General features: G+C 41.1%; 1 protein-coding gene across 7 annotated transcripts in view; it reads right to left on the bottom strand.

The window, feature by feature from the left end:
- The window catches only part of stim1a (stromal interaction molecule 1a), an 83,012-nt gene that overhangs the window by 53,985 nt on the left and 12,158 nt on the right, over window positions 1–16,869 (bottom strand). For all 7 annotated transcript variants that reach the window (XM_079823643.1, XM_079823645.1, XM_079823648.1 and 4 more), the window contains one exon: window positions 10,357–10,487. In XM_079823643.1, the coding sequence (XP_079679769.1) occupies window positions 10,357–10,487 (131 nt within the window). The remainder of the gene's footprint in view (window positions 1–10,356; window positions 10,488–16,869) is intronic.

The following is a 16,869-nucleotide window of genomic DNA, read 5'->3' on the forward strand; positions in this document are numbered from 1 at the left end:
ATACACACACAAACCATGAACTGATATACATTTCATTAAATGAGAAGGGCAGATTAATGGATGTGGCATTTGGATGATTTGTGGTCTTTTATGGCTTCCAGTTTTAGGTTTTTAGTCCCAACAATGAAACTATTAGTTTTGGCATCTTCTGAAGCATGTTGACGACATACTAGGGTTGCCACCTTCAGTGTGGCAAAATAAGGGACACCCATTCACGACAATATAAAATATAACATTTTATATTTTATTATTTAAAGGTCCCGTTTTTCGTGTTTTTTTGAAGCTTTGATTGTGTTTACAGTGTGCAATATAACATGTGTTCATGTTTCGCGTGTAAAAAAACACAGTATTTTTCACACAATTCACTTATCTGTATACTGCTGTTTTCACTGTCCTCAAAACGGCTTGAAAGATTTCCCTGTTCTATGAAGTCCCTCCTTCAGAAATACGTAACGAGTTCTGATTGTGCCAGCGGTCCCCGTGTTGTGATTCGACAGCAGCTTAGGGCACGCAGAGCGAACGTTACCGGAAAGGTCACGCCTCTCACCATAACGGGGATGCATGCTCTCAATGATCTCTAAGTACAGTGTCCCTGGGAAAGCCAAACAAAGGTGACTTGACTCCGGGATGAAAATAACAGCGTCTCGACGACATGGCGACAAACAAACTATACAAACGCAACACTTCCTATTCTCCACGCGGGAGCAACAAGACCACGCCCCCTTTTTCGCACGTTCTTGTGGGCGGAGGTTAGTCGACATACTGCTCTACTGACGTAATTAAAGCAGGAAATACCAGGATGTAGTCCTAACCAGCCATTCGCTGTAGGCTTTGAAAGGGAACTTCTGTTAAATAAAATATCTCGCTTGGCATTGAACTTTGAGCTTTATAATTTTACAGGTATTATAAATGCTCTAACAGCAACATTACACACGAACTAAATTTTGAAAAATGGGATCACGAAGAACAGGACCTTTAATTTATTTCTAAAGAACTCTTTAGTAGCCTATTTGGTGCACTTTAAAGGGATAGTTCACCCAAAACTAAAACATTCTGTCATCATTTACTCTCCCTCATGATGTTCCAAACCTGTATGAGTTTCTTTGTTCTGCTGAACACAAAAGAAGATATTTTGAGGAAAGTTTGTACTCAGGCTGCTTTGGGGGCACCATTGACTTCCAAAGTAGGAAGGAATCTTCCAATGTGTTCAACATAAAGAAATGTATACATGTTTGGAACAACTTGAGGGTGAGTAAATGATGAGAGAATTTTCATTTTTGGGTGAACTGTCCCTTTAAGCAGTCATTCTGAACCAGTAATCACTTTTTTGACAATTCTGAAATTCAAAAATGTTTAATTGTTTATTAATTTACTTAAATTATGACTATATTATTATGTAATTATTTGTCCCATTTGTTATCTAAATATTATTTTAATAAATGTCAAACTTTATATGGCAGGATTATTTATTATGTATGATTAAAATGATACATTAATTAGGCTATAATCTATTAATTAACCTGTCTAAAAATATATAATAATTCTGTCTGCCAAGCTCTGATAATGTATGGAATATTATATAAATATATTATCCATTTAAAAAAAACAATAGGCCTATACCTTTAAGCACGGATGTGTCTGTCACATAGACCGGTCTGTCAGCGCTGCTGCTTTAAGTCAGTCAGTCTGTGCAACTGAAATGCTTCTCTGCAAAGTGTGCCGTTGGCCTGAGGTTCATCACGAGTTACTGGACAGACCCATTGATACCCGTTTTTCTACTCAGCTCTATATCTGGAGTTCCTCTTGCGTTCAAACGGTGGACGTGACGCAAGCACGATATGTTTTTAAAAAACCGTGCACGTTTCCAGTGCATGTTCTGGAGACTCCGTCGCTATGGCAATAAAGCCGCTAAAACGCAACCACGCGCAAATTAAATTCTCTACTGCTTATTGTGGATTTGATTTGTAACACCACATTTTTTTTGAAGGTGTGCCTCCTCTAAAAGTGTCCGCTGCCCAGGTGAAACAGTAGCTATGCTATTTTTATTTACCCGCCACGGTGGCCGGTAGGTGAAGCGAGTCTACCCGCCACAACACAAAATCACCCGCATTTGGCTGGTGGCGGGTGCTAATTACCATCCCTGATGTGTGTGTATGTATATGTATATGTATATGTATATATATATATATATATATATATATATGTATATGTATATGTATATGTATATGTATATGTATATGTATATGTATATGTATATGTATATATATATATATATATATATATATATATATATATATATATATATATATATGTATATTGTTACGACCCTGCGTTCCACTTGCTCGCCTGCTGAGGGCGCTGTGTTAATGAGAGCGCAAGAGAGTGTACACACCTGTTCCCTATTTTCCACCTAATGAAGGAGAGGATAAAGCCTTGGCCTTCACCATTCTACTTTGCTTCGTCCAGGGGATTGACACCTTCTGGAGAAGTCATTTTGGAGATACCTTTTGTTTACAACCCATACCCACCTTTTCTCTTCCCCATTTGGATTATGATTTTTCCCTTTGATTTTGAACCCTAGACTTTGTTATATTAATTTATCTGAATATTGAAGAGTAATACAAACTTGCAAGTCATTCAGTGTACTTGTATCATTTATGTACGGTCGAAACGAGCTGGCCGTAACATAAATTGGGTGTCTCGTCCGCGATCCTATGGGGGTAGGAAACGTTGGTAAGTATGGGTTGTATGTGTGTATGTTTTTGTGAATGATTGCCTTTTATAAATGAGAACTCTGCTTAGTTAGAGTGTTTCCAGCTGGATTGTGAATACAATCTTTCCGACGGAGCACTGTTTGTTGTTTTGTTTTGTTATTTTGCCTTTCTTGTTTTTGGAGGTTATCCTGGGTGGAGATTCACTCTCTGTAGGGGGTACGCTTCCGGACCTTCAGTCTGACTGATTGTCGCGGAGCTCAGCGTTTAATGCCGCCCCGAGCCCGGTACATCTCTGAAGACCAGGTAGGGTTTAGTTAGTGTTTTTCTGAGTTAGGAGCGGGAGTTCTCATATTGTAAACGGTAAATCCATTCAACAAATAAGTAAAGGTAAATCATTGTGTTCGTGTGTATAGTGCAGTTTAATCTCGCGTTTACACTGTGTTTTGACTTGTGGGAAGTCTTCGGAAGTTTTGTGAATGAACATGGGTTGCGTAATACGGTGACGTAGTTCATTTTTGAAGCAGTGGCTTATGGGAGTTGTATTTCGGGTAAACAGCGTCTCACGTGTGGTAGTTTCGTTTGTGTTATTGTGCGTATACATATACGAAAAAAATGTCTTCGGTGGTCGAAGATTTCTTTGCGTGTCCGTCAGAAGCTTTGCTTGAGAGTTGTACAAAGGAGCAGTTAGTGCAAATCGCCGAACGCTTCAGTGTTGATCTTACTTCTCAAGAAAAGAGGCTGAAGGAAACTATCGTGACTATTTTGAAGCGATCACTTGTTGATAGGGGAGTTATAGAGGTAAGCACTGAGTTAATTACTCCTAGTGAATCGTTTGTGTCTACTCCTGCTGAGGTTTATAGTGAAAGTGAGACAAAATTTCCAGAATTATCTTTGCAAGAGAAGCAATTGTGTTTAGAGGCCGCGAAAGTTCGTGCTGAACGTGACGATCGCGCTATGAAAGAGCGAGCGGTAGAAAGAGAATTTGAAGGGAGAAAATTAGATCATCAGTTAGCCATGCGAAAAATGGAGCTTGAGATTGAGAGGGAACGTGACGAGAGAGCATTTCAGATAGAGAAGGAACGAGAGGAGAGAGCATTTCAGATAGAGAAGGATCGAGAGGAGAGAGCGTTTCAGATTAAAAAGTTGGAGTTGGAACTAGAAGCAAAGACAGCGCAAGCGAATGTGCCTCCTGTTCCACAACCGCGTGCGAATGCAGGTGAACCTGTGTTTGATGTTCACAGAAATATGAGATTAGTTCCGCCATTTTCTGAAAAGGAAGTGGATAAATATTTCTATCACTTTGAACGTGTTGCTTTATCCATGAAATGGCCGAGAAGCTTTTGGACTTTATTGTTACAGTGTGTGTTCACAGGTAAAGCTCAGGAAGTTTATTCTGCACTCTCACTGGAACAGAGTGGTGAGTATGATGTGGTGAAATCTGCTGTGTTACATGCATATGAACTCGTGCCTGAGGCATATCGACAAAAATTTAGGAGTTTGAGTAAAACAGATGAATGTACTCATGTTGAATTTGCAAGAGGAAAAGAGAACTTATTTGATCGTTGGTGCACTTCAATGAAAGTTACAACTAAAGAGCAGTTAAGAGAATTAGTACTCTTAGAGGAGTTTAAACATTGTGTTCCTCATGCTGTTGCTACGCATCTCACTGAACACAAGGTGAATACACTTTCTGAAGCTGCTATCATGGCTGATGAATTTGTGTTAACCCATCGTGGGTCATTCAGTTCAGTCGGTCTTAAAACCAACGATATGAGTAGGTCTAAGTTTTGCTTTCAGCCTCAGATGAAGTCTCCTGTGATGAGTAGGAATATTAAGGCGACAGTTGCTGAACATGTTAGTAAGCCTGCACTCTCACGAGACATGGTTTGCTTTTATTGTAAAAAGCCTGGTCATAAAATATCTGACTGTCTAATTCTGAAGAAGAAAGAGAGATTGTCGAAACCTGTTGCTTTAGTTTCTACTTCACCATTTATTGTTGACACTCGTGATGAGAAAGATTGTCATTTATCTAGTGCTGGTGATAAATCTATTGATCAGTGTATAGCTTCCTCCGTTGATTATACACCTTTTATCACTGAGGGAAATGTGTCATTGCCTGGTTCAAACGAAACGGTGCCAGTGCGTCTTCTTCGAGATACGGGAGCCGCACAGTCGTTTCTCCTAGAAGGAATTTTGCCTTTAACTTCTGAAACCGCTACTGGAACTCATGTACTAGTGCGAGGTTTTGAGATGGGGTTTGTTGAAGTGCCTTTGCATCAAATCCATCTTTCCTCTGCCATTGTCTCTGGTGATGTAGTAGTTGGTGTTCGTTCTGCACTTCCAGTCCCTGGGATTACATTTATTCTAGGAAATGATTTAGCTGGTGGGAATGTTTGGGGACGGAGTGGTGTGGCAGCTCCGCCCATAATAGCATCTACACCCAGGAAATTTGATGTTGGCTCTTGTAGAGAATTTCCTGATTTGTTTCCAGCTTGTGCAGTTACTCGATCCATGGCTAAACCCCTGTCTGAACATCAAGTTGAAGTTCCACTGCATGACACTTTCTTTTACACTGTTAATACAGGTAAGCCAGGATCTGATGAGTATATATGTCCTAAGCAAAGAGACCTGAAATCCTGCTCTTCGTTGTCTTTTGACCAGAAAGATTCAACAGTGCTGCAAAATGAATCTGCTGATACGTCTGAGGTTCTGTCCACTCCTGAGAAAACAAATGTTGATCTCTCTGCTGTTGATGACTGTTCTCTAACTACTTTGTTACAGATCTCTCGAGAGGATTTAATTAGAGCTCAACAGAGCGATGACACTCTTGGACCTTTATTTTCTGCAGCTGGGTCTAAGAAGTGTTCTGGTCCTCTGTCCTCTTCGTACTTTCTTGATGATGGTCTGCTTTGTCGGACAGTGGTCCTGCATAAAGATGTTTCTCTGGAACCTAAAACTCAGATTGTGCTTCCTTTTACAGTGAGAGACTCTGTGTTGCATTTGGCTCATCAAGGACTTGCTGGTCATACCGGAGTTCGTAAAACGTATGATCGAGTTTTGCGACAGTTCTATTGGCCTAAGGTAAAACGAGATGTGGCAAAACATATTCGATCTTGTCATACATGCCAGATCACCGGTAAGCCAAATCAAAAAGTACCTGTTGCTCCATTGCAGCCTATTTCTGTCGTCTCCACACCTTTCGAGCATTTGATAGTTGACTGTGTTGGTCCTTTGCCCCGTTCTAAGACTGGTCACCAATACCTTTTAACCGTCATGTGCCAGACTACTCGTTATCCTTCTGCTTATCCGCTAAGGTCCATCACTACTAAATCTGTCTTGAAGGCCCTCACTAATTTCATGTCGACCTTTGGAATTCCCAAAGTTATTCAGTCCGATCAGGGTTCGAACTTCATGTCAAAACAGTTCTCAAAAGCCCTGCGTCAACTTCGAGTAAACCACAATATTTCCAGTGCCTATCATCCGCAGAGTCAAGGAGTTCTTGAGAGGTTTCACCAAACTCTGAAGTCCCTTTTGAGGTCATATTGTGTGGAACTCGATGCGGATTGGGAAGAAGGTCTGCCGTGGATGTTATTAGCGATACGTGAGGTAATCCAAGAAAGTCTTGGGTTTAGCCCAAATGAATTAGTGTTCGGACATGTAGTGCGAGGACCTACGGCTGTGTTAGCTGATGAGTGGCGAACGTCTAAACCTTCTGAAAATATTTCAGATTATGTGAGTGGATTCCGGCGTAGATTGTATGAGGCACGAGCTCTCGCTAAAAAGAAGTTGAGTAAATCTCAAATAAAAATGCAACAACATTTTGACAGAAAAGCTAAGCTGAGGGAGTTTCAGGTGGGTGATCAAGTATTGGCTTTGCTGCCTCTACCTGCCAACCCATTTCAGGCTAAATTTACAGGCCCCTACAGTGTAGCTAAACGTCTTTCCGATAATAACTATCTGTTGAATACTCCTGACCGGAGAAAAAAAGTACAAGTTTGTCACAGTAACCTGTTGAAATTGTATATAGCTCCTGTTCGTTCCGTTACTGTTAATGTGGTAAACTCTTGTGACTCTTTTTCAGAATCGTCTCCTCTCTTTCACAGCACGAGTGGGGATTCTTTAGAGAATGCTGATGAGGATGAGAGTTTCCTTTCTCGAGAAAAGGTCGACGGGCGACTTAAAAACTCTGAGATTCTTCTTAACCTGTCCTCTCATCTTTCTTATTTGACTGAGAAAGAGAGAAGTGATGTCACTGAGTTGGTGATGTCATTTCCCTCTCTTTTCCTTGACGTTCCCGGTCGCACTTCTGTCATCGAACATGATATCGACGTAGGAACCTCATGTCCATTTAAACAGAACGCCTATCGAGTCAATCCTCTTAAAAGAGATTTGCTGAAACAAGAGGTGAACTATCTGCTTGCTCATAATCTGGCTGAATCTAGTTTCAGTTCATGGAGTTCCCCTTGTGTTTTAGTAAATAAACCTGATGGCTCATATCGATTCTGCACAGATTATCGAAAACTTAACTCTGTGACAAAGCCGGACTGTTTCCCTTTACCTCGAATTGATGACTGCGTCGATCATGTTGGCTCTGCCCGATACGTCAGCAAATTCGACCTCTTAAAGGGGTATTGGCAGGTGCCCTTGACTTGTCGCGCAAAGGAATTATCTGCCTTCGTTACGCCTGATGCCTTCCTGCAGTATACTGTGATGCCTTTCGGAGTTCGAAATGCACCCGCGACGTTCCAGCGACTCGTAAACCGTATACTGTATGGAATGTCAGGATGTGAGGCATATCTTGACGACATCGTGCTGTATAGTTCCTCCTGGTTTGAGCATCTTAACCAGATTAAGGAACTCTTTTCTCGTTTAGAAAAGGCTAATCTCACGGTTAATCTCGCCAAGTCTGAGTTTGCGAAGGCAACCGTTACCTATTTGGGCAAGGTAGTGGGAAATGGTTGTGTAAAGCCCATTGAGACCAAGGTAGAAGCCATTTGTAACTTTCCAGTTCCCACCACTCGTCGTGAATTGCGACGATTCCTCGGCATGGTGGGATATTATCGGAGCTTTTGTGAAAATTTTGCCAGTGTAGTCTCGCCTCTCACCGATTTATTGAGTCCGAAGTTCTCTTTTCAGTGGTCTGAGACATGTCAGCAGGCTTTCGAAAATTGTAAGGCTTTGCTGGCATGTGCCCCTGTTTTAACAGCTCCAAATTTTGAGAAGTCTTTTAGTCTTGCAATTGATGCGAGTGCTTGCGGTGCGGGTGCTGTTCTCTTGCAGGAGGATTTGAACCGGGTTCCACATCCCGTAAGTTACTTTTCAAAGAAATTTAATCGGCATCAACAGGTTTATTCCACTATTGAGAAGGAAGCTCTTGCCCTAGTGTTGGCCGTACAACATTTTGAGGTATATCTAGGGTCAATTGCTGCACCGATTGTCATTTATACGGATCACAATCCTTTGGTCTTCTTAAATCGGATGAGGAATCGAAATCAGCGACTTATGCGATGGAGTCTAATTTTACAACCTTTCCATCTTGAGATTCAACACATCCGGGGAAAAGATAACGTTATCGCTGACACACTTTCTAGAGCGTAACATTTCTGCGTTGCCTGTTCTTTTTTTTTTCTTTGCATCTCTAGGGCCCAGAGGTGTTGAAGATTTGAAAAGACGACGTTTCTCTGGATCCCCAGAACTTTTCTTTGTATTTGTTCTTGGAAGTGTTTTAACTGTCTTTTCTTTGTTGTTTAGATTCGTGGTCGAATCTTTTTTTGAGGAGGGAGGTGTTACGACCCTGCGTTCCACTTGCTCGCCTGCTGAGGGCGCTGTGTTAATGAGAGCGCAAGAGAGTGTACACACCTGTTCCCTATTTTCCACCTAATGAAGGAGAGGATAAAGCCTTGGCCTTCACCATTCTACTTTGCTTCGTCCAGGGGATTGACACCTTCTGGAGAAGTCATTTTGGAGATACCTTTTGTTTACAACCCATACCCACCTTTTCTCTTCCCCATTTGGATTATGATTTTTCCCTTTGATTTTGAACCCTAGACTTTGTTATATTAATTTATCTGAATATTGAAGAGTAATAAAAACTTGCAAGTCATTCAGTGTACTTGTATCATTTATGTACGGTCGAAACGAGCTGGCCGTAACTATATATATATATATATATATATATAGTCTAAAATAGGCTTTAGAACACTCTTACTTTCACACTTTAAAGGTGTGATGTGTGAGTGTGTGTGTCACACCACACATCACACCTTTAAAGTGTGAGAATAAGAGTGTTCTAAAGCCTATTTTAGACTGTTTGGGTGAATTAAAACTTTGGCTTACGAGTAATTTTTTAAAGATTGAAATTATCCTGTTGGGCTCAAACAATTAGTTCAAAATGAAGTGGTCCTTCTTCTCAAGGGGAAGTGTCAATGTAAGCACATTACACCGATCTTGAATTCACTTCATTAGCTACCTGTTAAATATAGAATTGTTTTTAAAGTGTTATTATTTTTATTTAAACCCATTCGGAACCAGGCACCACAGTACCACTGACTTACTGCACCTGTACACACAGGTGAGATCTGGTGATTCCGAATTTGTTTATGTTCCCAGGGGTAAATTCAAAAATAGAGGTAAACGTGCTTTTGCTGTTGTTGGACCTAAGTTTTGGAATAGCCTCCCAGCTTACATTAGAACTGCCCCACCCATTATCAATGTTTAAATCTCTTAAAATATATTTAATATTCTCTGGCGTTAAATATTCCCTGATTCTCTGTTTTATGAGTTTTTAATCCAGAACCATACCCCTTTTTACAGCTGGTGATTATTATTTACTGTTTATGTGTGATGCGGTGTCCTTTTTTATACTCTTGTGCAGCATTTTGGTCAACCTCGGCTGTTTTTAAATGTGCTATATAAATAAACATTGTATTGTATTGTATATTTTTATGCTTAAAAACAAAGTTTGTAATTATGTGATAGATAAGAGACTCCGAGATAGTTGTCTTGGTTCATGACTTTTTAATGCCTATGGAGAAAATATATTGGCAACACTTTACAATAAGGTTCATTAGCTAACTACATTAGTTAACATGAACTAATAATAAACTGCACTTATAAAGCATTTATTTATTTTTGTTAATGTTAATTTCAACATTCACTAATGCATTATTAAAACTTGCTAACATTAGTTAATGCACTGTGAACAAACATGAACAAGCCATGAACAGCTGGATTTTTATGAACTAACATTAACAAAGATTAACTAATGTTGAACAGAGGTGTTGTTCATGGATACTTCATGTTAACTAATACAACCTTATTGTAAAGTGTTACCAATACATTTAAAATATACTTCCAAAACCAAGGCAGTCACTCTTGTACCCCATAGGGTAAATGAACGGACAACATGTAAAATGAAAAACATAAAATAACCATAATGTCACAAGCAGCAACAATTATTAGGGTACCTATTAACCGGTTGCAGATTACTCATTTACGGTCATGCTGACTTGAATGTTAATGCTATGAGACAAATTAATCAAACACTTAAGAGCAAGTTTAAAGGGGACCAAAGGTCAATCAACTGCCTAATTTACACAATGGTTAGCCACATAAGAATCAGTTTTAAAAGTAATCGACTGACCCCATCGGTCTCCGAAACATCCACATTCCCATTGGCATCGTCGTCCATTTGCTTGTGAATGCTGCGGATGGCCTCAAAACTGAGGATGGCGATCTCGTCCAGGCATAGCAGCTCATCAATGCGGCAAAGCTCTGAAGAAAAGAAACGGACACAGTTAAGCAAGATACAAACAAACCAGGCAACAAACACCTGATCTTCAAGATCTTTAAATCAATATGTAATACATTTCTCTCTTAAACGACTTTCCTTTCCTGAGATGTGACTAAGGCCATGTAGGCTATAGGATAATGTTATTCAATAGCTATTTAGTAATTGATTTTAGTGGTCAAACCGATATGATATATCAGTTGGCCATCACACAATCCTAAAGGCTTTATTGGCATTCAACTTGAGGATCACATCAAACAGAGAAAGCAATCTTTGGAAATAAAGGTGAGATAAAGACCCAATACGACCTGTTGCTGTAGTGATAGATAATTTAACTGTCTGGGGCCACAAAGCACTCTGTAAATGAGAACATTGTGTGCTAATGAAGACTGTCTGTGTTTAAAATGATAGCACCAGATCCAATTTTAGAATTCAGAGGTGCTTCCAAACAGCCTTCCTTAAATCCCACTGTGTCCGTTGAGGTTTCCAGCTCAAACTATGGGGTGGGTGACTAAAAATAGACCTGGCTGTGGTATTAACTAAAACTAGCAAGCAACTATTTTTACGCTGCAAATCTGTACAGCTGTTGTGTTACCACACTCAAGGTTCTTAGGGTTAGGGAAGCTATGGTTTGTGCTGCACAAAGCAGTGGGAGAACCTGAAGTAGTTTGTGTGAACAATTCACAAGTGGGAACTTTATGAGATCAGAGTGTGTGGTACTAGAGAGACTGATGTAGACTGTGATATATCGGGTTGTGTTTGTGTATATCAGAGTGTTATAACGCAAAGGCATCTTTCCAAGAGACCCATGAGCTGCGAAAAAAAAACCCTTGGCGTCTGTCTTTTCATAACACAAGCTTGCCATTTAGAAACCTAAGAGAAGACTTCTCTAAAAGCGCTAAAAGAATCAAAGACAGAAGTCTAAGTCTACCAAGGTCACCTTGAAGGCTTGGTATAGATGGTAAAGGGACATGAAGAGCATCATATCTGGTTTCTTAAATGTATCACTTACCAAGTGTAATGTCTTACATTTTGGCTGTACTCAACCCAAATTGAGCAAACCAGAAAAAAATTGAGCGATACCAGGGTTTTTCCTACATTAAATTTTTTTTAAACGAATTTGTGTCCCGCCAAAGCCTTATTTGATCAGTGATTTATGAGTGATGTAGATGACTTCTGCGCTTGTGATAGAGCGCATGTTAACTGAGGGACAGAGAGAACGAGCAGTCTTCAAAATAAGCACTGTCTTAGCTTTCTAATATTTCACAAATTACGTTAATCAAAATCAAAAGGTCGGAAGACCGAATCCATGTTGCACGTGGCGCATTCGAATTTTTTTTTCCTTGAATTACCGCTGGGTGTGAATTGCGCTCAAAATGTTGACTCCTCTCTGACCAGCTGACATAAACCATACTTTCAATCCTATCCAGTTATGAAGTGTTTTCTGTGTGTAGACAAATCTTTCGAAATGTTCTAACAGACGGGATTCCCACACAATGTGTCTGCTAATGTCCGATTCGTGACATAATGACTCCTCTGAACTGAATCATTTTAACAACTGGTTAGAACAACTGATCTGTCCAACACTGAACTAACGAATCAGTTTAATCATTTACTCAGAACAAATCTGAAATGAGAACACAAGTATGCTTACCGACTTTAGAAAGAGCAGATAGTAAGAATGAGTTTAAATTATCCACAGTCTTCCAGCTTATTTATGTGGACAATGTGTAGTAAAATAAATAGCCTAAAATCATTAAGTTTAGACTGGAGTGAGGTGAAACCAGAACAAAGTTATTAGCTAGCTGATCATTTTATGAAATTGTATATGGCAGAAAATTAGGCTATTTGTTCTTTTTTTTTTTATACTACTTTTTGATATTGATATGATTATATACCAAAACAATTATCTGTCAATAGTGTAAAAAAATGAGGAACAAAAACAAATATCAAGGTATCAAAATAAGAGTAGCAAAAAAAAAAAAAAAAACGGTTTCTTTTTACTTATTTAAAATGTATTGTCAGTATTGCGCTTGCAGATCATGTGGGTAGGGTAATTTTTACTGTGCGTGTGTGTGTGTGTGGGGATGACCATGTCTGTCAGCCACCACCGAAGACCATTTTTGACTCAGGAAAACCCCTGAATACCTGTACATTGCTCAACTGCTTTTAACAATATGCTTGAATAAAGATATGTCTTGGGTGATGCAATCAGCAGTAGGGGGCGTGTTCACTCACAATGGGGCAGGAGAGAGAGTGAGCCAATCAGCCGTAAGGGGCCTGTTCACACTAGGGCTGAAAAGATTGCTCGAGTAACTCGAGTTACTCGAATATAAAAATAAAAGAAATCACCCCAACCCGAACTGTGTGTTGAGCTTCAGGATGCGACGCTAAACATTTAAGCTTTATTTGCGGTAGTTCGCGCATAAGCTGAAGAGATACGAGCAACACGAAACACATGAACAGCATGAATGGAGTATACACATGCATCACCGTCATTGTGATGTGTATGTGAAATGTTTAATGGGACTTAACACACACACACACACTTCATATCTCTGAAATACACCATTAAAATGCTCTCAAAGCTGCAACAAATAGCAGAACAAGCTGTAACTTTCAGAGCTGTGTGCTTTCATTGATTTGCGTAATTAAAATTTCACACTTTAATCATATTTATAGTTCCTAACTTAATAAAACAAGCTGTGTTACTATGATGGATGATTAGCTCAAAATGTAGATCTGTATGTGCGATGTAGGCTACTTTATCTGAATTAAATACAAACACATCTCTCGTGTTTCCTCACATTCCAGCGGTTACTCCTCTGTGTGCTGTAGCTATAGGTTGTCGACCATGGTTTAGGTTATTTAAGAAATGTAATTTCGCCAAAGAAGATTTTTTTAAAGCAACCTACTTCATTGTAGTTGATATGTTAAGATGGCATCGCGCTTAACACTGAGAATTTGAATAATTGTAATGTGACGATCGGGTGCGGATATCTAAATCAGAGAAAATCATGTGTGGGTGGATGGTTTGTTTTTTAATAGTGGATTCGGTGACGTTAGAGCTGATCCGCGCATATCTACTATGTCCATCTCTACTCTTGTTCTTGTTCCAAGTTTCCTTCCTGTTTAATATTTTTTTGCTCCTTAAAAAAGCCACAAAGCCTTCCAAGAAGACGGTAAAGGCTTATGTCATACCTGAGCTGAAGCTGAAACTTGAAAGAGAAGTAGCACAACATAAATGCAATGTTTCGGCATTATTATCATTTATATTACTATTATTTTTAATTTATAGGTTGTAGGATTAGTTTTAGGTTGTACTATGTTTACCTTTCTAAAGTAATAGACCCTTTTCACAGACTGATGACACGTTTTAACGGTCATCAATATCGTAAAATGGTATTTTCCTTTTTTTTTTTATACATGTACATTTATAACATTAATACTTTGTATTTTATTACTTTTGCATTCAATTACAAAAAAACAAGTTACCGCTGCTATGAGGGTGTTTCTAATACAATGTCTATGGGAGTGATGGTAAAAATGAACATATTTCTCTATTTTGACTGCCGTTATCCATCTCACTCTATTTTTTCCCTCTTTTTGAAAGTTGTGAAAACATTACTGTGGCAGTTTTCTTTTGCTATTCGAGCAAATGGGCACACAAAAAAAATATTTAATGTATTCTTTCATTCACAGCTATAATATTTAACCCAACTATGACAACTTCCGCTCGGAGAAACCTGGAAATGTGAAAAGGGTCTATTTGAAATTGATTTTAATTTATTATTTTTTTTATTTATATATTTGTATTTTGAATATAATAATATGGCAATTGAATGCACTAAATTGGTTTAGTTTTCACATACATTAATGTCTGCAATTTCAGCAATAAAACAATTTTCGAAAAAGGAAACAAATTAGTTGTTCATTTTAAGATACCGGACTTATTTTCTCTCGTATATTTAGGATTGCTCTTTAATAAAGAAAAAGTACTAGATTAATCGATTGAATAATCAGTAGAATACTTTATTACTAAAATAATCGATAGCTGCAGCCCTAGTTCACACATAGCGCAGGAGGAGAGAGTGAGCCAATCAGCGGTCAGGGGCGTGTCCAGTCATGATGGGGAGGAGAGAGTGAGCCAATCAGCGGTCAGGGGCGTGTCCAGTCATGATGGGGAGGAGAGAGTGAGCCAATCAGCGGTAGGGGGCAGGTTCACTCATTATGGAGGATAGAGAGTGAGCCAATCAGCGGTAGGGGGCAGGTTCACTCATTATGGAGGATAGAGAGTGAGCCGATCAGCGGTAGGGGGGTGTGTCCACTCATTATGGAGGATAGAGAGTGAGCCAATCAGCGGTAGGGGGCAGGTTCACTCATTATGGAGGATAGAGAGTGAGCCGATCAGCGGTAGGGGGTGTGTCCACTCATTATGGAGGATAGAGAGTGAGCCGATCAGCGGTAGAGGGCAGGTTCACTCATTATGGAGGATAGAGAGTGAGCCGATCAGCGGTAGGGGGGTGTGTCCACTCATTATGGAGGATAGAGAGTGAGCCGATCAGCAGTAGGGGGCAGGTTCACTCATTATGGAGGATAGAGAGTGAGCCGATCAGCGGTAGGGGGCAGGTTCACTCATTATGGAGGATAGAGAGTGAGCCGATCAGCGGTAGAGGGCAGGTTCACTCATTATGGAGGATAGAGAGTGAGCCAATCAGCGGTAGGGGGCAGGTTCACTCATTATGGAGGATAGAGAGTGAGCCGATCAGCGGTAGGGGGTGTGTCCACTCATTATGGAGGATAGAGAGTGAGCCGATCAGCGGTAGAGGGCAGGTTCACTCATTATGGAGGATAGAGAGTGAGCCGATCAGCGGTAGGGGGCAGGTTCACTCATTATGGAGGATAGAGAGTGAGCCGATCAGCGGTAGGGGGCAGGTTCACTCATTATGGAGGATAGAGAGTGAGCCGATCAGCGGTAGGGGGGTGTGTCCACTCATTATGGAGGATAGAGAGTGAGCCGATCAGCAGTAGGGGGCAGGTTCACTCATTATGGAGGATAGAGAGTGAGCCGATCAGCGGTAGGGGGCAGGTTCACTCATTATGGAGGATAGAGAGTGAGCCGATCAGCAGTAGGGGGCAGGTTCACTCATTATGGAGGATAGAGAGTGAGCCGATCAGCGGTAGGGGGCAGGTTCACTCATTATGGAGGATAGAGAGTGAGCCGATCAGCGGTAGAGGGCAGGTTCACTCATTATGGAGGATAGAGAGTGAGCCGATCAGCGGTAGGGGGCAGGTTCACTCATTATGGAGGATAGAGAGTGAGCCGATCAGCGGTAGAGGGCAGGTTCACTCATTATGGAGGATAGAGAGTGAGCCGATCAGCGGTAGGGGGCAGGTTCACTCATTATGGAGGATAGAGAGTGAGCCGATCAGCAGTAGGGGGCAGGTTCACTCATTATGGAGGATAGAGAGTGAGCCGATCAGCGGTAGGGGGCAGGTTCACTCATTATGGAGGATAGAGAGTGAGCCGATCAGCGGTAGGGGGCAGGTTCACTCATTATGGAGGATAGAGAGTGAGCCGATCAGCGGTAGGGGGCAGGTTCACTCATTATGGAGGATAGAGAGTGAGCCGATCAGCGGTAGGGGGCAGGTTCACTCATTATGGAGGATAGAGAGTGAGCCGATCAGCAGTAGGGGGCAGGTTCACTCATTATGGAGGATAGAGAGTGAGCCGATCAGCGGTAGGGGGCAGGTTCACTCATTATGGAGGATAGAGAGTGAGCCGATCAGCGGTAAGGGGGCAGGTTCACTCATTATGGAGGATAGAGAGTGAGCCGATCAGCGGTAGGGGGCAGGTTCACTCATTATGGAGGATAGAGAGTGAGCCGATCAGCAGTAGGGGGCAGGTTCACTCATTATGGAGGATAGAGAGTGAGCCGATCAGCGGTAGGGGGCAGGTTCACTCATTATGGAGGATAGAGAGTGAGCCGATCAGCGGTAGGGGGCAGGTTCACTCATTATGGAGGATAGAGAGTGAGCCGATCAGCGGTAGGGGGCAGGTTCACTCATTATGGAGGATAGAGAGTGAGCCGATCAGCGGTAGGGGGCAGGTTCACTCATTATGGAGGATAGAGAGTGAGCCGATCAGCGGTAGGGGGCAGGTTCACTCATTATGGAGGATAGAGAGTGAGCCGATCAGCGGTAGGGGGCAGGTTCACTCATTATGGAGGATAGAGAGTGAGCCGATCAGCGGTAAGGGGGCAGGTTCACTCATTATGGAGGATAGAGAGTGAGCCGATCAGCGGTAGGGGGGTGTGTCCACTCATTATGGAGGATAGAAAGTGAGCCAATCAGCGGTAGGGGGGT

This window comes from Gobio gobio (assembly GCF_949357685.1).
Source record: "Gobio gobio genome assembly, chromosome: 8".
Lineage (NCBI taxonomy): Eukaryota > Metazoa > Chordata > Actinopteri > Cypriniformes > Gobionidae > Gobio > Gobio gobio.